Below are 24,173 nucleotides of genomic sequence, written 5' to 3'. Positions count from 1 at the left end.
TAAGTATCTGATTAATTATAACAAAATAGCCTAGTGATTTCCACTAATCATCATTAACAAATCTAATTAAATATTTTATTTTAATTATCAAATTGTTAATGGAAAATGTAGAAAATCATGATGGGAAAATGCACAACACCACCCAAATTGAATACTTTTCATGTCTTTTTATTTTTTTTTCCAAACTTTATTTGCCAAATATCATTGCTATGATTGAAAAAATCTCTTTATTTTGATTGCAATAAAATGAATTAATGTTTTAATAAAGCCAACAACAACACACAATCATTCATCAATCCTTGATATCTCCACCGCAATAATTCATATAAACAGAAGAATCAATGGATAAGGTAAAAATAAAATAAAATAAAATAAAATTAAAATCCTTGACAGATTGTATTTGTAATTAAAAATTAATAAAAATTATTAAAAAATGTCACGCATGGCTCTTGCAATTAGAATATTAAAAAGCTTTGTAGACTGAATAAACCAATATCATCATGTCAACCCCATTCTCCCATTCGCCAACGGAGAATTATCAAAGCCCATCACTGGCCCCATCTAAAATATTTTTCACATTTTCAAATTAAGAATAAATTAAATAAATCCCACCTGGCCTATTGTTCATACTCCACGTGTCAAAAAGTAGGTTTACATTTGTTAGTCAAACACATGTTTATAGACTTTTAAGTCATGGAAAATTTTTTATGCGTGCACTAAAGTTTGTAATATTTGATTTTTCTAAGTAAGATTCCATCTTAAATTCATTGGGGGTGTGACTAAAATATGGTAAAAGAAGCAACAGACACTTTTCTTTAACTAGAACAAAATTATTATGCCTTCCACAATCAACGCAACCTTTGCCAACCAGGAAAGCTAATGCTAAAGTTATTACTCTAATCAGATTTTAGAAATTAATGGACTAACCAATATAATTATCGATTTTTGACTTTTATTAAAAATATGATTTTTTGAGTGATATTTAATTTTTTTTATTGATTTTTATTTATATTTTAAATAAATTCACATATTTTCAAACTTCAACGTTACGTTGGTTTCAAAAAAGTTGAGATAAAATATAATAAAAAGAAAATAAAGAAGAAAAGTGTAAAGAAAAAAATATATATAAAATAAATTACTTTTAAATGTTATTGAAAACTCATTTCAATCGTTATATAAAAATAAAATAATTTTAAAATACATAAAATTTTAATTATATTTTATTTTAATTTTAATTTTTCATGATAAAATTAAATATCAAAAATTATTTTTCTTTCCTTAAATACTTTTTTGAACTAAATGTAGTCTAAAAAATAAAGAAAAAAATTATAGTTATATGGGTGGATGGTATGAATTTTAGACTAGGAAGGGGGTAGGTTTAAATGTTGAACCCTTCAATGATTTCTATTTTATTTCTTTGCCTTTAGTAGTTACGACTAGTTAAATTGTGAAATGAGTCCAATAAAAACATACCTCTAGATGAAAATGCGTTACACATAGCTTAAATTATGAAAACGTGAACCAACCCTAATTAATTAATACTACCATTTACAATGACTCTCCCAAAAGAATCTCACTTTAAGGAGCATGACTTTTATATTCACATTAGAAATCCAAAAAGCCCAATATTTTGGTGCAACAATCCCTGTCACATTAAAGAAAGAATCAATCAAAGACTTAGACCTTGGGTAAACTATATTATAAGACCATTGCTTATGGTGTCCCTCATTTGATACTTCTTTCTAAGAAGACCTTGATTTGCTCCCCTTCCGGAGTACATGTATCCAATGGTATATATATTATTAACTTACTTTCTGATATGATTAAAGAGATTAGATGCGATAATGACCCAATAATAAATTTTTAGGCCCTAAGCCAGCTGTTCATTAGTATGGTCGGTATTGAAGTGTTGGAAACTTCCATTGGATTTTTAGGTATTGACCGTGGTGATGTTGTTTTAATAAGACAAATGACCTTAAAATTGTCACATAAATGAGTAATTATGATGCACACTTTACGTCATTAGGTAATGTAACACACTAATGGTTGTGCATTTCTTTAAATTATTTAATATAATTCCATATCTCTTAGATGATTGAAGTTCCATTAAATATATATAAGTTTATTTATTTATTTATTTATTATTATTATTATTATTATCTGTTTTTGTATGACTATGTTTGGTTCTTGAAAAATATTAAGATTATGTTTGGTTCTTGAAAAATTTAAGAAAAAATGTAAAGGAGAAAAAATAGAGAGGAAAATGGAAGGAAAGAAAAATTAAAATAGATCTCAAGTCAATAAATTATTTTTAAATGTTTTTTTAAACTTAATTTACTTACTTTCTTCTATTATATAAAGATTAAATAATTTTAAAATATATAAACTTTTAATTAATTTTAATTATATTTGATTTTCTTTTTTATTTTTCATTGTGAAATCAAACATGAGAAAAATATTTTTTTACATTTTTTTTCTTAGTACTTTTTCGGTAACCAAACACAATCCAAAGAAACAAATAGTATTAAGAAAAATGGTTTTTTATGTTTGGTTTTATTATGAAATATATGAAAGAAAATCAAATATAATTAAAATTAATTAAAAAATTATATATTTTAAAATTATTTAACCTTTTTTTAATAGAGGAAAATAAGTAAAATAAATTTGAAAAAATATATAAAAATAATTTATTGATTTTGAATCTAATTTTTTTTTATTTTTCTTTTATTTATTTATTATTATTATTTTCATATTTTCTTTCAAAATTTTCAGAAATCAAACATAGCCCATATGCCTATTTTTTATATAACGAAGGAAAATAAGTGAAATAGACTAAAAAAGAACATATAAAAATAATTTGTTGACTTAATTTTTAAAAAAAAATTATTTTCCATTTGTTCTCTCCATTTTCTTTTAAAATTTGAAGGAACTAATCATAGCCCTTACGAAGGGCAAAGGTGTACATATATCCCTCAAGCCAAAAAGTTTACACTTGTCACATATCTTGATGTCGCTTACCTTATGTCTCTTGCAAGTGACTATGCAACACAAAAATATATAAATAAGATTCTTTGAGTTCAATGAAGTAATGGATGGAATTATTGTATTGAGTTGAAGGACCACCATCTATCAAAACTCTCAATGTCAACCCATGTTTTATAAATCAACAATCAATCATCACAGCACATTGATCGAGACTAATACAAAGTTTTTTATATGGAAAGTGATAGTGTATGCCCTCGTATGATAGTATAAAGTCTAGATTCATCCACGTATATATGTCTTTTCTTGAGCCACAAATAGACATAAACTCTTACGCCATTGCATGAAGAATTAGTTTGCTTGTGCTCTTTGAGTAAATAAACCCACTTCACACTGCATCAAAGCCCTTCTTTTGATTTAAATATGAAGTTTTTTTTTTTTTTGTTTAATTTGAGCTTATGGTCATTTTTCTTGACAACACAATGAAATTTTAATTTTGCATGATGATGAAAATTGAAATGAGAAGAGCTTTTTTGAGTTGGATTTGCTATGTACATATTCCTCTCATATTTTTAATATGTATAAGCTTGATTATGTGGCATGTTAGATAGGATGAGTTTGTTAGATTAAATACTTCTAGATTCCAATTTTCGGGAGCTTTTAGATTCCATTTTTGTGGATCTAGTTGGGGACTCAATCTTTTACCTATATTTGAATTCATTTATATTTTTCCTCCATTCCTATTTTCTCGACACCCAAACATGGTTTGAGGGTAAGAATTCTATGTTATGATTGACTAATCAACTTTCATTCAGATGAAAGATCAATGAAGATGTGAAATATTCACATAAGCATATTGGTGATAAATTTCTGTCAATTATTTGTTTTAAGTTCTAGATCTTTTGATTTCTTTTTCTATACATGCTCTTAATTAATGGTCAATGCTTATTTGATATTATTAATACTTGATCATCTATTCTCGATTTTATTGATATTTGATTGTCCATTCTTATTGAATAAAAGAACAAAGGATTTGAATAATTTAAATATATTTTAAGATATAAAACTAAGTACTGAATTCAAATTTTGCATTCAAATATGTCATTGGATTGAATTTATTCTTAGATTGACTTTGATGCTAAAAGTGGAGATTAATTTTATCATCTCTCAATGATTTTGAAATTTGAATTAATCCCACCTTAGGGATTCTCTAATTCTATAAATCCAATCAAAATATAAGGCTTACTTCAGTGAATATGTCATCCTTTTGAAAAACATGCAAGGCTTCAATTAGAAAATAAACCCAATGTGAATAAAAAAATAATTCTAATAATAATAAAAATATATATTATGGTAAGTCGTTGAAGCCAGTAAAATATAAATAATTTATTTTCTTATATGATTCAACACTAATATTGTGATTGATTTTCAATGAAAAGGACAAAGAGATTGAGAGTGATAACGACCCACTAATAAATTTAATTTTAACCCCCACGCCAGCCGCTCAATTGACCCGTGCTCAAGTGTTACAAACTCCATTAGATATTTAGGTACTGGCCTTGGTGATATCATAACTAATTAAATTTAAGTATATGGTATTTGTTTAATATGTCGAGTCACCTTAGAATTAATTTGTACAAAAATTAATAATTATGACACACCACATACATAATATTCTTTTTTTTTTTTTTTGGAAATGTAATTTTAATTGTTTAATATACCATTAGATGTTATCTGATATTCCACATCGGATAGGAGAGAAAGTTTTTGACATCATATAAATATGAATTTATTTTATTCTTATAGATATATTTTGAAGTCATAGGGAACCTTTTAGATTAAGAGGACCTATACTTAAAAATTGCGCTCCCAAACTTAATAGTTTTGAGTTTCAAATTTCATTTTGTCATTTACCTTATGTATTTTTTCAAAGAAATTGATTCTAAAGATTCTTTGGTTGAATGGAATAAATAATAATGGTATTATAGTTAATTGAAGGACCACCATATATCTAAATATAGGATGTCAACGCATATTTTATAAACTAATAATCAATCATTGCCATACATTAATAAAAGCTAGCTAATGTAAAGTTTCTATATGGAAAGTGATGGTATATGCCTTGTATGATAGTAAAAAATCTAGGTTGATCTACGTATCCATGCTTTGTTACATACATAGAGACATTCTTATATACGTATGAAATATTAATTTATTGTTGTTTTTGTGTTTTGAGGTTGTGTTTGTTTATTCGTCTATTTGAAATTGACTTAAATTTGAATGTTTTTTTAAGTGTTATGTTGTTTCTTTTCATCGATATTGGAAATACTATTAATGTTAAATCTATTTATTTTTACATATCAAAAACATATATAACATTAATTATTTTATCTTCTTATTCCAATTTAAAAATTAATAATTTGAAAAATAATTTTTGTATATTTTCGAATATCCGAAAAAAGAAGAAGAATTTATCGCTATAATAAAAACTTTAGAGTAATTAATTATGTGATTACTAGAAAATTAGTAATTACATTATGGTTAGTTGGTAAAAAAATATTAGAAATTTGCTAAGTTAATACTCAGTTTTTATGTAGTGTATATTAATCATATTCATGAAGTTGTATATGGAAATATGTATTCTATTATTGCGATTAATTTTTAAATTTTTTAATTTTGAAAAGAGTACCAATTATTAACCTTTTATTTTTCAAAATTAATTAAAATTATTGATTTTAGTAGATATTTAGGTGGATATGAATTCTGATTTGGAGTTCTAATTAAAAGGAATTTTATTGAAGTTGATTTTTTTTTTAAAATTTAAAATTTATTATTTTTGACGTTTTTTGTTTTCATTTTCAAATAATTAATTAAAATTTTCAAATCCGATTTTTATTTTTAGTTTCATTTGAATGAAAAGTCAATGATTCTTTTTTCTTTCATCAAGCAAACTTTTGTAACATTCAAATGTAGACCTCACTTACAATGATATATAAACTCTGCTACGACATGATCAATCATAGAGCACCACATGTCTTGATGTATAGGAGTGCATGCTCAAGACTACTACTCTCCCCTTACATGACACATCTTGCGTTTGATCTTCAATGCAAAGGTAGATTCATGCTTTTCCTACATTGCTCTTATGCCATGGTGCTCCAAATATATTTACAGGTTACTCATGCCCATTAAACATGGATGCCTTCCTCATATGGTAGATATATACTAAGGGGATCTTTCCTACTTTACCTGCTAGTAAAGATGAACTACGTGCGCTTGAGAGGATTGACTGTTTCATTCTTGTCGCAGTTGACACAATGCTCTGATATCAATACATCTTCCCAAGTTAGCCTTCCCACCATTGAGCACTTTGGGAACGGTTTAAGGGTCTTGGTTTGACTGTAATTAGAGTTGAAGAATCCCCAAGATAGGATGAGCAAACATCAAATCCGTCTCAGTTGAAACAAGGGGGAGGGGACGCCATTGTGTCTTTATGGCATATGTCATCTTCGAAAGCTTTCATATCATCATCGATCCATTAATGTGGGAGTTACAATTTGGAGTACTACAAAAAGGTTCACCTTCCTTCCAATCCAAAGAAAAACGATTTCTCTTCTCTCTTGGATTCATTACTTGATGCCACTCTCATTTTCTTCTAGTCTCTTTTGCCTCTCACCCTACTCTATTCTCTCCTCAAACTATTAACATTTTTAGGAATGATAATGGAACGAATGTTTCGAGTACTCGTCTCATCTTGCTCCTAATGGGAAGGGTTTGGGGCGCGCTTGGGAGGTTTTTAAAAACCCAGGATTGGTTCAGATATGACTTGTCCTACCTTGTGAGGCATGAATTATATATTATTTTAAATAAAAATTATTTTAATTGATTTCTTTTTCATTTGTCAAAATTTTTAACATAATTAAAATACTACTTTTTATAAAAATAAATTATAAAATATTTATAATTTTTTTATTTATTTATAAATCATATTTATTTTTAACAAAATTTAAAATTTAAAAACGAAAAAAAAAATGAATAAAAATTAAATGAAAAAAGGTAAGACGGGTATAAGAATTTCCTATACTCGTTTCGTCTCATTTATTTATTTATTTTATGAAGATGATAATAAATATAAATAAATGAAATAGGCTTAAGACGGGGTAACTCATTTCAAACCCGTCCTGTTGTCATCCCTATTAACACTACCATCCCACATGGTTGACCTTCTAATCATAAGAACTTTACACAATCAAAATTAAATAATTCGTAAGTCATTTATTAAATTGATTTATTGAAATCATTTTTAACTTTAAATTATGATATTCAACTATTTTACTAAGCATTCTTAATGTTTTCCATAACTTGAATTAAGTTATTAAAATTGATTTATCAATAAAATAAATATTTAGTTCCACAATGTTTGATTCCAACAACGACTAAGATATATATATATACTCTAATGAACATAGAAAAACTTTCTTACCAAATTACTCTCTCATACATAGAGAAACATCATCTCATTCTGAGGAGAGCTGGACCCCTTGTGAAGTTGTATCATTGAATCGCACCAATGTACGGTCGCAATTGGAAACATTGGGCTAAAGCATTGGCCCAGAAGGTCTATTTGGTCGATTTCAAGGTTTAAGGGCCCACTAGAATCAGGCCGGTCCATGCTAGCCTGAGCAGGCCTAGGCCGGCGACCCAACCCATTAGACTGGCCTTGACCAGCCGAACTTGGCATCAAATTTTCAGGGCTCCATCCACTCATACTGGATTATGAGACTTGAGGCAAAATGGTTTGTTAGCTAAGTTCGTTAATCATCTCCTACATGGATATAGATGCTTTGCCCCTTAGAACAAAGAATCCCATATCTGTTGCAGCAATGCACATTCAACCAGTTGAAACAAATCCATGCCTTCATTCTCACAACCTCCCTTCTCCACGACATCCAAATTTCCTCAAAATTTCTCCGCAGAAGCACCGAATTCGGAGCTATGGAGTATCCCAGTCTTGTTTTCTCTCAACTTGGAGGCGTTTTCAATACAGATATCATGATTTGGAATGGTATGATAAGAGGATATGCTTACAATGGTCCCGTCGATAGATGCATCTCAATGTTCGACGAAATGCTTCAAAGAGGACTTAAACCCAATAACTTCACATACCCATATGTGTTGAGCTCATGTTCTGAGATGGGTTGTTTTGGTAGAGGCAGGAAAGTGCATGCCCAGATCATGAAGTCCGGATTTGAGTCGAATTTCATTGTTGCTGATTCATTGTTGAATATGTATATAAAGATGTCAGACTCTTTTGAATTGGGAGGTGTCAGAAATGGGAAATTGAATGATGCTCGTATGATATTCAATGGAATTTGTGTCAAACCAGTTGAATTGTGGAATAGGATGATCTCTAAATATGTTAGTAATGGTGATGTAGAGTCTGCAAGGCAGCTGTTTGACAATATGCCTGAAAGAGATGTCATTTCTTGGAATTCAATGATTTCGGGTTATGCCAGAATTGGGGATGTGGCTAATGCAAGATATTTATTTGAGCAGATGCCGGAGAAGAATGTGGTGACTTGGACTTCGATGATTGGGGCATATAGTGGTTCAGGAGACCTTGAGACTGCAGCATGTCTTTTTGAGAAAATGCCATGCAGGAATGCGGTTTCTTGGAATGCTATGATTTCAAGCTACACCCAGAATGGAAAGTATGAAAAATCGTTGGATCTCTTTGTGAAAATGCAGTTGGAAGGTGTGGATTCAGATGGGTTCACCTTTGTTTCTGTTTTGTCAGCTTGTTCCAACTTAGGTGCTCTGGAGTTTGGGAAGTGGGTACACTCTCTGATAAAAGATTGGTCTCAGTTGGGAGTTATAGTAGGGACTGCCCTCATGGAAATGTATGCTAAATGTGGAGATGTAAATAGAGCTTTTGCGGTCTTTGTCAAACTTGGGAACAAGGATGTTTTTTGCTGGAATGTTATGATCAAATCACTAGCCATCCATGGAAGAACAGAAGATGCAGTAAAACTTTTCTTCTTGATGCAAAAGATAGGATTGAAGCCTAATGGCTACACATTCAGTAGTGCATTATTTGCTTGCAGTCATGGAGGTTTGGTAGAAGTCGGTCGTGAAATCTTTTATGGTATGGAAAGAGATTTTGGGGTTTGTCCAAAGCTTGAGCACTTTGGATGTTTGATTGACTTGCTTAGCAGAAATGGCCGGCTTGAGGAAGCTGAGGCTCTAGTGAGGGAGATGCCCTTTGAGCCAGATATTGCTATTTGGGGAGCTCTGCTTGGAGGTTGTAGAGTGAAGAGTGACTTGAAGTTGGCAGAGGAAGTGGTGGAGAGGGCTGGTGGATTAGAAGCAAATGAATCAGGAGTTTATGTGCTTTTGTCTAATATTTATGCATCTGCAGGTCAATGGCCGGAGGCTTTAAGTGCAAGAGAGAAGATGGAAGAGAAGAAAGTGTGGAAGAAAGCAGGGTGCAGTAGTGTTATTCATGATATTCATATGGATGTCTGATGCTCATAGAGATATGCAACTTGCAGGAAAGATTCAGATGAAAATCATATCATATAAATGCAGTTGTGAATGAAGATTCAGAATTCGTTACAACAATTCAGGTGAAATGTCGATGAAAATGATAATTATTAAAGAAGTCAACCCATTGGTTCGAATAGAAGATCACTTCCTTGTACAAAGTCGATGAAAGTATTGAACTTGTATGATCTCATTGACATTGATTTGTTGAGCTTTTTTATTTTAAACTGGTATGAAATTCCCAACCGTTTGTTTTGCAAACATTCACAGTTTCTTTGCTTTTAACACTTTAAACAAAAATCCAAGCGCGACAATAATGGAACAATGCTTCTTTCCAAACTCTTATCAATCACTTGACAATAGAAAAGGGTTTGAAGTATAGTACCGTATCAGTATATAAAAAAAAACATGACCAATCAGGTGGTATCATGTATATGTTCTGACTTGACAGATCCAAAGAAAGAATTGAGGGAGGACAATGTATGAGCCTTAGTTCAAGGGCAAAATGAGACAAAAGTGCTCTTATAGCCTAACGGTAATCATGTATATTTTGCATAATCCTAGGTCTGGATCAAAACCCATTACTTGAACCCATTGCATTGTACCTCAATGCAATTTTTCTATACCTTAATTCCGTTGTTTGTACCATCATTTTTATCACGCACTTTCAATTGTCAAAACGCAAGGTTTGGTACCTACAGAATTGGTGCCTTAGTTTTTTGGTAAAGAAAATTAGGATGCGAGGAAACCAAGAAATTTTGAGGAAATAGAGGACACTGAGGTCATACAAATTGGATGGTACTATATAATTGCCAGTAACTCCTTTGATTGGATGGAATTGTTGAAATCTATGGCAATTCTAGAAGCAGAGTCGGCAACATCCCACCAAATACTCATTTACACTCTCTGGAATTCAAGAGAAAATGAAGAAAATAAATAGAATCTTGCATAGTATGCTCCCAAAATGTTAAACAGCTTGCCCTGGAATAAAAAGGAAAATGCCCAGTGCACACTGTATATCTCATTTTTTTTTACCCCCAGTCAATTCATCAAATTACATTGGCAGCATTATCTCTGTTGAGAAAATTTTGCGCAGAACTGTGTCAGCAAAATTTCAACCCATCCTCATCCTACCAGAAAAGAAAAAAAGGGGACTCCAAGAAGGACATGAAAAGCAGACCATCTTTGGAAAAAGACCCGACTCATGCATTTTATTTGATAACCAAGGTTGATGAATAGAGCATAAGGTAGTTTACTTCAAAGCTGTGCATGGTGTGACTTCTATACTTGCAAATTCAAAATACTCATCTGAACCATGCAAAAGTCATGCAGCGATCATGTTGAACTGGAACCTAGACAGGTGCAGTGGAATAGTGGATATAACTGGTCCATATCTCTGCCACCAAAAAAGGTAGAATGTTACATGTGTAGATGCAAATATATAATAGAACATTATTAAGATGTTATTCGTCATAAAACTGAAGAAAGATTGGAGGAACAAGATGATATTCTTCATAAAACCAACAAAGGTAATGAAGAGAATGACATGCTCTGGAAACATCTTGAGGTCACAGAGAAAACAATGCAAGCAGAGTTATTGCCTGTGTGATTAAATGTTATATTAGAAAAAGACCATTTAATGCTTACCATGCATCCAACATTTCCCATGTATCGATTAAGGCCAGCCATGTATCAATTAAGATAAATACAGAATATTTGACTTCTAGCTATTGGTCTTTGTTAGACAAACAGCCCACACACAAATCACAGGAAACAAATGCAGGGTGAGGTTCAAACTTATGACCTCCCACTAAACAAAGATTTGATATTGTTTTGGACAACTAATTTTCCTAAAAGCTTAAATTATTGGTATTTAGACCCACAATGTATATCATGTTCTCGAATAATCTTGAAAGCTTTAAGATGATTGACTTCAAATTACTTTAGAGAATAATATAATGAACTATGGTTGCCATACCTGAACATTATCATAGAGTTCAAACAATGGAACAGCAAGAAGTTTCAAATTTTTAGGCACGGCAAAGTACTCTCTTTCAGATAAATGAACAATAAAAAGCTTCTTGCACTCCTGTGTCACCAAGACAAGACAAAAAACGAGAATGAAAACAAAAATTTTAAAACAACCAAAAAATAGAGGGCTCAAGTATAACCCAATAATATAACAGGATTCAGTGCACTGAAAAGGATTTACCTTTGGTTTTGTTATGTGGGGAGGGCAGTATGGGTACATTACAGTTTCAAAATTTGGCCTCCACCAGATAGCCACACATTCACCTATCTGCAAGTTGCAAGAGGATGCCAAAAGTGACAAGAATAAGAATCTAACAAAACAATAATATATTCTAAACACGTTACTCCTTTCATACTCATACAAAGGCTGTCCCAATAGAACTGATATCCCAGGGAGCAGAAGTAGTACTGCTTCTCATAAATCATGAAACAAACATAAATGCAGACAAATTGCAAAGAAGGGCATGGAGAAGGCATAATAGGTTTGGCAGTCACATGTCCCAGCAAATGTAGCATTTTACTGTGTCCCAATTCCCACACCCATCTCTCAGAACAATTTTCTCAAGCCTATGCTCAAATACTCAAAACACAGAGGGAAAAAAATACCTGCCAATCTGGTTGAAGACCAGGTGAATTAGCAGCAAGTTTGCTAGACAGCTTTCTTTTCAAACCCTCAATTTCTGTAGAAGTAAGAAAAAGGGAATCAAACCTAGGACTAGTGTCAAACTCCTCATTGAAGTGCAATTCATTCTGAGAACAAAAAAGAGAATAAATAGTAATAACAATAAGACGGTAAATATGAGAAGAAAACATCATACCATTCTCTCCTGGCTTGAGGCGTCCACCAGGAAGTTTACAGAATGTGTTTCCAATTTGGAGAAGAAGGATGTGGGGATGAGTATGTTCCTGCACCTGCAAGGTCATTCTGTGGATTGATCTCTCAAGAAAGGAAAGATGTAGTCATGTTAAATAATGAATATAACTTAACTACTTAAGTCCATTTCTTGTCTACCCTTGGAAAGCCATGCACCAGAATTTAGATAACTGCAGCATGTCAAGCATAGGGGAACAAGAATAGTCGAAAACATGAACTAATAATGGCAAGTGACAGCCAATGCCAACATTCAAGTATTTTTCAAGCCTTTATATTGACCATGAAATGAAAACGAAAAATTATTTCCATGCCAAGAAAAGCATCATTTACAACAGCTTGTGAATGAATTGGGACTTTATTCTGATAGATGATAGTGCACAAGACACTAACCTCATCCACCATCTAGGTAAATATTGGACCATAATAAGTTCATATTTCAAGGACTGCATTAAATATTTTAGTGAACCGCAGTTCAAAACAAATTTGAAGTTAATTGCGAGTTGACATGCAATAAAGCATGTTTTGGCCAGATCAGAAGCTACCCAACCATAATCTTCCCACTTATAATCAGGTTAAACCATTTAATAGGAAGTCAACCCTACCCAATTGGTTAAAAACACTAACACCAGTATTTAAAATTTCATTATTTTGAGTGGAACAGTCCAGAAGTCCAACTCAAACCTGAAACATAGCTCAAGAATTTATTCGTCCATTTGGGAACTGTTCTTGAAAATAGTTTTATATTCTTTAAAACAGAAAACAATTGTGTAACTTAAAAAAAAAAAAAAAATCATCAAAGATGATTTTTTTGACTGAAAACATGTTCTTGAGAATTTGTTTTGAAAGAAGGTTGTTTTTTAAAACAAACTTGAGGTGTTTCCAGGTGTTTTTTGAAAAACAATTGAAAATATGGAGAATTCTTTGGGAACATTTGCATTGTAAATAAGTGTACAATGCCTTTACAAAGAAATAGTTGAGAAAAAAATGTTTTTCATATTTGAATTTCCAAACATAATATTGTTTCTGAAAATAATTGAGAATTGCTTTTAGTTGTTCCTAAAAACTGTTTTTTGAAAACTATTTCCGAAAACATTGACGAACAGCCCCTACATCATTTTGCTCAACACTCTACCACATAGATTGACCAAAGCCCATTTAGATGGGTTGGCTTAACAAGACTGGGAAGGCTTGCCACCTATAATTGCAGAATTTTGGACACCACTAGAACAAGATGGAATGTCACTTTTAGCAATATTATACACAAAGATAAGTAGGCAAGTAAGCCACAATTAATATTGTCTTCCCTCCAGAATTGAAGGGAAAGATAGTTGAAAGAACCATGGCTCAAAGTGCTTTAGCTCATGATAATGTTGAGTCCTAATGGAAGAATGTCACATCAGCATGACTGTCCATGCACACATACACATTCATTAACATATCTTGTCTACGTAAAGAAAATGAAAGTGCTACACACAAATAAGTAATCCTCATGTTCAGACACAACATTACCAAGTGAAAATTCCCCTTCAAAAATTCCAAGAGAAAATGGATATTAAAAACAAGATGGCCATCCAATCTCATGTGGACATTTTTTCTTCATCATGCAAAGTAATGTAATGCTTTTGACTTAACAGCATTACTTGAATAGTTACAGGAGAAGCAAAGATTGCATGATTTAGAAAATTAGAAGTTTAGAAAAGAGGAGGTAATGACTTCAGAAAATTCACACAGCAATAAATTTTTTCCCCTTGCAAAGATGATTCCATGTTTGAGACACAATCTGTGTGGCCTTTCATTCTAGGCTCACACAATGTTATAGATGAAGGCAATTAACATAAAAAACATAGCTCAATTAAATATCAAATGATAAAAAATGAATATCTAATCAGCACTAGAGTATCCTTAAGCATGACTATATGGACTCTTCTATTGCATGCACAAGAGGATGAAAATGCTATATCTGTCAAGCTATCTGCCTGATCATAGCAAGCACTAGATAGAAGATGAGAAAGGCAATCTGTCTTTCCTACTGATAATTGTTGGGTTCTTATCAAAATGGGAAAGGAAAAAAGAAAAATTAAATTTATCATAAGAATCTAAGAAAAAGAAACTAGAGTAGACGACTGCTTGAAGGGTCATAGACATGAAAGCTGCATGTTCATGGAAGTACTAACTGCCTCCAACCATGAAGCCTGGAGGTAGATGCTGGTTTGGTCTTGAGAAGAAAACTTTTGAGATTAACATAGAAGAGCACAAAGGGAGAGTGTGTGGGAAAATCTGTGAAAGAGGCCCTAAGTCTTCTTCATGGATAAGATTTGGAGGGAAAAGTCTATCTTTGTTGCTAGAAGGGGTTGAGTCATGCTGTGAGCTACAGGAAAGATCTCCTTTCAGGAAGTTTTGGTTGGAAGGAGATAGAGACTATAGTCTGGAACTGCGAAGCAACAAAGCAGGGAGATTCTTGTTTTGCGTTGCAAGAGATGCAGAGAACAAAAGATTCTCCTTGGCTTTTCCAGAAGGAGGTGGGCTCGTTGGAGGCTGGAATCTGCTCGTTAGTAAACTGAAAAGCTTGGGTGTCTCTCCCTTTCAGTGGAAAGGTGCTCTGCCTCAAGCTCTGCCTAACAGAGGTGTGGACAAAGCCTCCATCCCCCTTCGGGTTTGTCCCGCGCCCCGCCATGCCGTCTGGTTAGAAGTTGATAAAGAATCTCTCGTTAGAAATGAGGAAATGCTGGGTAGGTGTCTGATAGGCCTTTGGAAGGGAGACTCAGACCGCCTCCCTGATCTCGTTACCTTCGGGTCGTGGGCGAAAAATTCCTGGCTCCTAGAAGGGAACCTCTGGTTGTCTAACATGAGGGAAAACCTCTTGTTTCTGGAATTTGAGTTCACGAACGAAGCTGAGAGGGTGTTTAATTTAGGGGAGAAATGCTTTAGAGGAAGAAGCTTCCACCTTGAAAAATGGAAGCCTTCAGTGGGCTGCCTTGAGGAAGACAACGGGGATACGCGCCTTGTATGGGTCAAAATTTTAGGTCTCCCTCTGCACCTTTGGGAAAGAAGTCTCTTCAAGAGGTTTGGGGACTCTTGTGGAAGATTTGTGGCTGTGGATGAAAACACAGCCGAGCGTCGGAATCTCAAATGGGCCAGAATCCTCGTCGAAACCAGAGATTGGCATCACCCAAGTTCTCTGCAGGTGGTCACCGGTTCCTCTTGTTTCGCTCTGCAGCTCTGGTGGGAAGAAGAACCCTGCATCTCCTCTGTGCTCTCTTCCCATGGGCCCGGTGCTTGGAAGCGTAAGGATGACGAAGTATCCCACTCACGCGCCGAGGGGAGCGTGGGCTTTCCGCCCTCTTCCTCAACCCCTTCGCAGCCTGAAAAGCTGCCTCCGCAGCCTGAAAAGCTGCCTTCACAGCTTGAAAAGCTGTCTCCGCCGGTTTTGGGGAGTGGCGGCACCTCAGACAAGTCGAAGGCATCTGCCCACTAGGCCCTTGCCTGCGATTTGGATTTAGGCCTTGGTCTGGACGCCTCGGCCCACCCGGACCTGGCCCGTCCCTTTGGGCCTGGGCTGGGGAAGGCCCTTTCCTCAGCCTCTCTGGGAATCACTCATATACCCTTTGGCCTAGCTTCTCCCGGTGACTTAGGGCTGGGAACCCCTAGCTGCTCCCCGCGCCGGAGGAGAGGAACCCCTGCTGAGAGCCCCCAGCTGGAAGTGCCGTCCCATTTGGAAGTAACGTCTGCAAATGACCTCCCCCCCTCTGTCGAAGGCCGCAATCCTCAAGGTATGCTCTTGCCCCCTCCACCCCCCCTTGAGTGGGATGCTTTCTTCTCCTTCTTCTACTCCATTCTTGGTTACGGGATCCGAGAGGGAAAGGGGATGCTCTAGACAGACGGGTCTGACGTCAAGAGAGACTGAAGAGACGCCGATTCCTCTGTCCTTGATGCTTAGAGATGGGTCGACAGTGGTCCTGAGGCCCGACCCCCCAAACTTTGCGGCGAAGCAGAAGGACCAGACAGCTTTCTCCCCGTGCGAAGAAGTATGGTCAGAGGAGGAGATTTCCAATCTCTTTCATTTTAGCAAAGTCTTGGGAATGCCTGTCGAAGGACACGAGGTTGAAATTCTGAATTTACTTGAGAAATTGAAGCTAAGGACAGGAAATAGCACCCTTTGCAAGCGACGAAAGAAGAAAAAATCTTGCACCACCCGTTTCGAAAGAGAGTTAAAAAGGTTGGAATGCTCTGTTAGTTACGGGGAGACTTCAGGGATAGCTAAAAAGTCCGGCCAGAATTCCTGGGATTTGGTTCCAGTTGACTAATGAGAATTAAAATTCTCTGTTGGAATGTTCGTGGGCTTAATGACTCTGAGAAAAGAAAGTTGATCAAGGGCGTGGTAAGGAACCAAAAACCAGATTTGGTTTGCCTTTTGGAGACGAAGGTGAAAGAAATGTCTCAGCAAATGGTCAACAGTGTGGGTATAGGAAGATTTCTTAATTGGGCTTCTATGGATGCTAGGGGTGCGGCAGGAGGTCTCCTGCTCCTCTGGGACAACAGAGTCTTGGAGAACTTGGAGGTAGAAAGCGGGGGGTACTCTATCTCTATCCGTTTCAAAAACTATGTCGATGGTTTCACTTGGATTTTTTTTGGGGTATATGGGCCAGTGATTAGCAGTGAAAAGGAGGATTTTTGGGAGGAACTTAGTGCCATCTGTGGCCTCTGGGAGGACCCCTGGTGCTTAGGAGGGGACTTCAATGCTGTTAGATTCCCAGAGGAAAGAAGGAACTCCCCTAGGCTCACAACTGAAATGAGAAGATTCTCAGAGGTTATAGGGGAATTGGGGCTAAAGGACCTCCCTCTGGCTGGAGGCCCTTTCACTTGGATAGGGGGTTTGAACTCTCAAGCTGCCTCTAGACTGGACCGTTTTCTGTTTTCGGACCAGTGGGAAGACCATTTCTCCGCCATCACCCAAGCTGCTCTCCCTTGTTTGATTTCTGACCATAGTCCTATAGTCCTTCAAGCAGGAGGATTCTCCTCAGGCAAAAGCCCTTTCCGTTTTGAAAATATGTGGCTAAAAATTGATGGTTTCCAAGACCTAGTTCGAAGCTGGTGGAATGGGTATTCTGTTGAAGGTTATAGTAGCCACTGCATTGCCGAGAAGCTTAAAGCGCTCAAGAAGGACTTGAAGAACTGGAACAAGGAGGTGATAGGCAATGTCTCTCTCAATAGAGTAGAAGCCTTCTCTCGCCTGCAGCGATGGGAGACCAGGGAGAATGACAGCCCCCTCACTGCTGGTGAAGTAGAGACTAAAAATCTGGCTCTTGAGGACTATAAGAAATGGGCTCTTTTGGAAGAAACTTCTTGGAGACAGAAGTCAAGAGAAATTTGGCTAAAAGAAGGCGACAAAAACACCAAATACTTCCACAAAATGGCCAATGCTAGGGCAAGGAAGAACTTCCTGTCTAAAATTAGAATAAATGAGGTCACTCTCTCTTCTAGTGATGACTTAAAAGAAGGCGTTTGTAGGGCCTATAAATCCCTCCTCTCAGAACCAGGGGATTGGAGGCCTAAAATCAACGGCCTTAACTTCAAGGAGCTGGGAGAAGGCTCGGCCAGCAGCCTAGAAGTTGAGTTTTCTGAGGAGGAAATCTTTGCAGCCCTAAGCAGCTACTGTGGCGACAAAGCTCCAGGCCCGGACGGCTTTACAATGGCCTTTTGGTTGTTTTGCTGGGATGTTGTTAAATCAGAAATTTTGGAGCTCTTCACAGAGTTTCACCTCCATGGGACCTTCCAGAGAAGTTTGAACTCCACGTTTCTTTTGCTCATTCCCAAAAAGGAAGGGGCTGAAGACCTAAGAGATTTCAAACCAATCAGCCTGGTAGGGAGTGTATACAAATTACTAGCCAAAGTCCTTGCTAATAAGCTGAAATCAGTGATGGGAGAGGTGATTTCTGATTCTCAGCAAGCTTTCGTCCATGGGAGACAGATTCTAGACGCTGTTCTTATTGCCAACGAAGCCCTTGATTCTAGATTAAAAGACAACGCGCCGGGCCTCCTCCTTAAATTGGACATTGAGAAGGCTTTTGACCATGTCAATTGGAACTTTCTCATGGATGTGATGTCTAGAATGGGATTTGGGCACAAATGGATTAATTGGATGAAATGGTGCTGGTCCACGGCCACATTCTCGATCCTCATCAATGGGTGCCCCACGGGCTTCTTCCGTAGTTCTATAGGATTGAGGCAAGGCGACCCTCTCTCCCCCTACCTCTTTCTTTTTGCCATGGAAGCTCTTAGCCAACTGCTGTCACGTGTAAGAAATGAGGGCTTTATTTCTGGCTTCAAAGTGGGAGGAAGAGGTAGAGAGGGGCTAATCATTTCCCATCTCCTGTTCGCCGATGATGCCTTAATCTTCTGCGACGCCGATGCAGTCTAGTTGCAATACCTTAGCTAGACCTTCATGTGGTTTGAGGCGATTTCAGGACTAAAAGTCAATCTGAGCAAGTCTGAGGCCATCCCAATGGGGGAATGTCCCCCCATGGAATCCCTCGTCTCAATTTTGGAATGTAAGATTGGATGTTTACCTACTTCCTACCTGGGTCTTCTCCTTGGAACCCCCTACAAATCCACTAGTGCGTGGGATGCAGTGGAAGAAAGATTCAGGAAAAGATTGTCTATCTGGAAAAGGCAATACCTCTCCATTGGTGGCCGTCTAACCTTATTAAAAAGCACCCTCTCTAGCCTCCCAACCTACTTTCTTTCTCTCTTTGTGATCCCCAAGAGAGTTTGTGCAAGACTTGAAAAAATCCAAAGGGATTTCTTATGGGGTGGGGGCGCTTTAGAAAACAAACCTCACTTGGTGTGTTGGAAGGTTATTTGTGCCGCTAAAAAGGATGGAGGCTTGGGCATCCGCAACCTAGCTATTTTTAATAAGGCCCTTCTTGGTAAGTGGTTGTGGAGATTTGCCAATGAGAACGAGTCCCTTTGGAAGCAAATTATCTCTAGTAAATACGACCTTCAGGATGGGGGATGGTGCTCCAAAGGTGTTAGAGATCGTTATGGGGTGGGTGTTTGGAAGGCCATCAGAAACGGTTGGGAAAACTTTCGATCTCACTCCCGCTTCCTTGTAGGGGATGACACCAGAGTGAAGTTTTGGAAGGACTTGTGGTGTGAAAATCAATCTCTGGAAGAAGCGTTTCCCATCTTATTTAATCTCTCAGTCAACAAAGAAGGCTTGGTTGCTGAGGCCTGGGAGGAAGATGGAGCTGGGGGTAGTTGGGGACCTCGTTTTAACAGACACCTCAATGATTGGGAGGTGGGGGAAGTGGAAAACTTATTAAGCAAGCTTCATCCTTTGACTATTAGAAGAGGTGTGGATGACTCGCTCAGGTGGAAAGCAAATAAGAATGGGACCTTCTCTGTTAAGAGTTTTTATAACTCACTCTCAATGGGCATCAACCACCCCTTCCCAGCTAGTACTATCTGGACGTCTTGGGCTCCAACCAGGGCTAGTTTCTTTGGTTGGGAGGTGGCTTGGAACAGACTACTCACCATTGATCGCCTAAAGAGATTTGGTTGGAACATCCCCAACAGGTGCTTCTTGTGTATAAATGAGGAGGAATCTACTGATCACCTTCTCCTGTTTTGTGAGAAGGCCAGAATGTTATGGTATCTAACCTTCTCCCTTTTTGGGGTGCAATGGGTGATGCACTCCTCTGTAAAAAGGAATCTCCTGGGATGGTATGAATCTTTTGTGGGCAAGAAAAGGGAGAAAGCATGGAAAACTGCCCCCCTTTGCCTAATGTGGACTATTTGGAAAGAAAGGAATAGAAGAGCCTTCAATGATGTGGAAAGAAACGACCAAGATATCAAATCCATTTTTTTGTACACTTTTGTGAATTGGGCTAAGGTGTATATTGAGGATCATACTTTATCGTTGTTTGATTTTGTAAACTGGTTAGCCACCAAGTAAGGGTTAGAACCTTTTGTTTCTTGATCCTTTGTATCTTGGTATACTTCGTGTATACTCTCTTTAGCCTTTTTGGCTTTTAATGAATTTCCTTTATCTATCAAAAAAAAAAAAAAAGAAGATGAGAACATCCTCTTTGGAAATCAAGGCAAAAGAAAAGGATGTTAAGGACAAGATTCCTATACAAGCTAGATAGCTCCAATAAATTCTGAAAAATTGAACATGGTTTTTTACTATCATTTTTAACTTGGTGGAAGCTAAGAGTTGTATTGACTTTCCTCCACAATATGATAATAATAGGAGAGAGTTGATAGAAAACAATGTTAAGTTGGTTTAGCTTATGATGATGCCGAACACTAATGGAGGCAGATCTAATCATCCCTAGGCCATTCATAGAACAAATACATTTGCTAAGGACATGTTCGATAACCAACATAAGTGCTGAAAAGAAAATATTCAAGTAGTTTGACCCAGTTAGTGGGTTAGTACTTAGTAAAACAATGTTTAGCAGTTAGCAAAATGATTAACTTGAAAGGGCCCGGAATATGCAGTTAGGACTAGGGAAGACCCAAACTCAAAAAGAAATATGAAATAAATTCCTTGAAGGGCTTTACATTTTATTATAAAGATAATAAAACCAAATCCCTTCTTCGAAACCAAAATTCCCAGCTGATGACTCCTCTTCCCCTGCCAGCTGACTTTCCCCTCTCTCTCATATACCTAACTGAAAAAGATAGATACCTTAAAACAGACAGAAAAACTTCACAGTTTATAATCCAGATTGTCATCAATTACTATTGATAATCATCTTGAAGATGAATATTTCTACCACTTTTTCTAAAATGGTCAATTTCCAAAACTCCTTTTCCCAAGAATCAAACTCAATAAATTCCTCATGGAAGAATCCCAATCATTTTTGCAACCAAAATACAAAAAATAAAGGGAAAGTACCTTGGTTTCCTAATATGCCATTATTTCAAAGCCAAAGCAACGTTGCTGGAATAAAAAACCAGCAAGTAACATAGCTCTACTTTCTTCTTATTTTTCCCTTTTTCATTCACCAAAGAGAAAGAGCAGTTTATCCCAGCTAAAGAAGAAGAATAAATATCTATAGGATCTCCATATTGCTCTTTCATCATACTAAAGATCTCATTTGTATGCAAGAGGGAACTAATGCCAAAATCAATTTAGAAATTTTGATCCTCAAAAGCAAAACCCATATTGGAGGAAGAAACATTCAAAATGTGTCAATGTCTACATCCAGATTGGCAAGGTTTTTTTTTTTAAATCATTTGTTTTTCAGTTTAGATTTTGTTCGAATCAATGCGCTGTAATTAAATAGTTCTACTATACAGCCCAGTAGCTCATCTAAACTCTATCACTAATTTACTCAATTCTACACCAAAAACCAAGTGCAGTATCATCCTTGATGTCAAAACTTAAATCCAACCATGATACAACAACACATTCCATTTTTTTATACATCATTTTGGCAGAAAAGGCAAGGCAAGGAATGAGGAAAAAATATTTATTGAACACACAACATATATTTACATTATCCCTACCCTGGAAAGAGAGATTTGGGGGGAGGAAATTGACAACACCGTATAAATAAGTAGTCAAAAACTCCACCTGGACAAAGTAAATAGCTTTGACATGAAAACAAATGGACATACCAGTAAAATTGCATCGACAGTTGTCCTCATCCCCTCTTTCATATAACTGTAAGTCAAAATCAAAAGCAACAATCACATTCTACAGAATAGATAGGGAAATCAATAAAAATTTCCATGGCATTGGTTTCAAACTCACATTGTTTGAACCATACAATTCTTTTGTAATGATTCAACCCATTTGGTTGGTGGGGAAATAGTAGGAAAAGGCAATTGAATCTCATAAGTTATATTGTATTGTACTCCAAAAGATAAACAAAGCAGAATCTTTGGCTATGAACAAGGATAGCAACAAGGCTGGTATACCATCTAGGGGAAGGAATCAAAACGTGATTCATCCTATCTGATTGTTTTTTTTTTTTTTTATGTGGGGTAGGATGGAATCAAGGCCATTTATACTCTTCATTCATAAAAGCAAATTGAAGAAGCTGTTAGGATTAAAATCTTTGCTCATAATTAAACTTTTAAAATTTCAAATTTTCAATTTCTTTTCTTTTTCCCACATTAACTAAGCGATCATCAGGGGTGAAAAACAGAAAGTGCTTAAGAAAATCAACAATGCCTAACCATTTCCTGTAAACAAGTACATGACTCTGAATACAAAACCCTACAGGGTTAGCGTGATCCAGGACTTTTGTTTGGACGGACCCACGCCAGAAACAAATAGAAGTTTATGCTCAGTTTGTTGCTGAGGGAAAATTCAGGGTTTATTTCGCAAAGATCAAATCCTAAAAAGATATACCATAACATGCTGATAGCGTCTTACGGTATCCTGCAAAGAAAACGCAACGCCAAAAGAAAGAAAACTTGATCTTCAACCTCCTCCACTTGATCGCTCAGAAAACGCAAGAAAATAGTGGAAAAAACGTAAACACGATAATTTTCCTGAGAAAAATAAACACCTCTGCCCCACTGAATCAAACAAAACTATTTGTCATAATAGAATAATACATGCTTTCCTTTCTTGCATTATGTTTTGTCGGTAGTCAATTTTCTGAGCAAACAAACAGGGAGGCTTTAGATAAAACGCAGAAATTTAGGGAAATAGAGAATACTTGACTCTCATGCGAGCGAGGCGATCGGCAACGGAAGTGTCCTTCTCCATCTTGGGCTCCTTCGTTCCGAAGGTGTAGCTCGACAGAGGGTACGTGTTCACCACCGGCGACGTCAACATCTCTTTCGTTCTCCCTCTCTCGAAATTGCAGCGGCGGGTGGTGGAGGAGAGCGGCGGCGATGACCAAACCTCGCCGGTATGTTTGGTTTCAATTGTGCTTTTCAATTTTTGTTATTGAAGAAATCTTAAAAGGGTTACTGGGATAGGTAACTAAAAAAAAAAAATTGGAAAAATCGCCGCATCCACCGCCCTTTTTCCTCTCCGGGACCTGACCGCATTTGGACATTTTCACCCCTGTTCATCTTCCAAAAACATAAGGGCATGGTTGGAAACATTTTTAAAAAAATATATATATATTTTTTTTAACAAAAGTCCAACGAAATATTCTTTTTTTTATATATTTAGCATATATTAAAATATTTTTGAAAAATAATTTTATCCATGGCTTTTTCAATTGTATAATTATTTTTTAAAACTATTTGAAAATGACTAAAAATAGTTAAAATAAGAACAATTATGTTTTAGGGTTCTAATAACATACAATTGGAGCAAAGGATGTGAAAGATGCATAATTAGTATTTATGGTATATATTAGACCATGAGGGTGCATGTATCGAATCTTCGTAGAGATCTAGATCTTAGCACAATGAAAGTTTTCACTAAGAGGAACCTTTGGTCTAAGTGCTAATAAAATCATACTTTTGAATTTGGATGTTCTCAGATCCTACTATAATTAATATAGGGATCTAAAAAATCTTATAATCTTCCACCCAATGTCTCTTTCTTAGACCTTGGCACTTAAGAAGGTGGAGTTCTTTTTTTTTTTTTTGTGGGGATTTAGGCTAGGGTAATCTCTTCTAGAAGATGGAATGAACATTGTGTTTACCCTTAAATTCCTAAGATGATTTATATGGACTTTCTTGTGAGTTTAAGTAACTTAAACCTATATTGGGTTTGGGTCATTTAATCTAATTCACAGATTTCAATTAATTAATTAGCTCAATC

The 24,173-nt window shown here is 35.9% G+C and overlaps 2 protein-coding genes across 3 annotated transcripts; one reads left to right on the top strand and one right to left on the bottom strand.

The window, feature by feature from the left end:
- Nucleotides 1–7,718: 7,718 nt before the first annotated feature.
- LOC100247084 (pentatricopeptide repeat-containing protein At3g29230) lies at nucleotides 7,719–9,810 on the top strand. Its single transcript, XM_010664472.3, has one exon. It carries the CDS (start codon nucleotides 7,822–7,824, stop codon nucleotides 9,505–9,507), a length of 1,686 nt encoding a protein of 561 aa, XP_010662774.1. The 5' UTR covers nucleotides 7,719–7,821; the 3' UTR covers nucleotides 9,508–9,810.
- A 639-nt stretch (nucleotides 9,811–10,449) lies between these two features.
- On the bottom strand, nucleotides 10,450–23,491 carry LOC100266110 (pre-mRNA cleavage factor Im 25 kDa subunit 2). 2 transcript variants are annotated; one of them, XM_002267221.4, is made up of 7 exons: nucleotides 23,110–23,491; nucleotides 22,058–22,103; nucleotides 12,375–12,468; nucleotides 12,163–12,236; nucleotides 11,738–11,824; nucleotides 11,504–11,614; nucleotides 10,450–10,921 (listed from the first exon to the last, which is right to left on the bottom strand). In XM_002267221.4, exons 1-7 carry the CDS (start codon nucleotides 23,226–23,228, stop codon nucleotides 10,850–10,852), a joined length of 603 nt encoding a protein of 200 aa, XP_002267257.1. In that variant the 5' UTR covers nucleotides 23,229–23,491; the 3' UTR covers nucleotides 10,450–10,849. The 2 variants fall into 2 exon arrangements, with proteins under 2 accessions (XP_002267257.1, XP_010662775.1); XM_010664473.3 differs by having other exon boundaries at nucleotides 22,797–23,394.
- Between the last annotated feature and the right edge of the window lie 682 nt (nucleotides 23,492–24,173).

This window comes from Vitis vinifera, chromosome 16, assembly GCF_030704535.1.
Source record: "Vitis vinifera cultivar Pinot Noir 40024 chromosome 16, ASM3070453v1".
In the NCBI taxonomy this organism is placed as follows: Eukaryota; Viridiplantae; Streptophyta; class Magnoliopsida; order Vitales; family Vitaceae; genus Vitis; species Vitis vinifera.
The sequence above is the reverse complement of the archived record's forward strand: the minus strand, read 5'-3'. Positions and strand labels throughout refer to the sequence as shown.

Excerpts from the sequence above, each read along its gene's own strand:
- LOC100247084 (XM_010664472.3), top strand. The coding sequence starts at position 7,822 with ATGCTTTGCCCCTTAGAACAAAGAATCCCATATCTGTTGCAGCAATGC.
- LOC100266110 (XM_002267221.4), bottom strand. The coding sequence starts at position 23,228 with ATGTTGACGTCGCCGGTGGTGAACACGTACCCTCTGTCGAGCTACACC. Across the intron at positions 11,615-11,737 it reads CCCACATAACAAAACCAAAG|GAGTGCAAGAAGCTTTTTAT; the intron begins GTAAATCCTTTT and ends TTGGTGACACAG. Across the intron at positions 10,922-11,503 it reads AACTCTATGATAATGTTCAG|AGATATGGACCAGTTATATC; the intron begins GTATGGCAACCA and ends TTTTGGTGGCAG.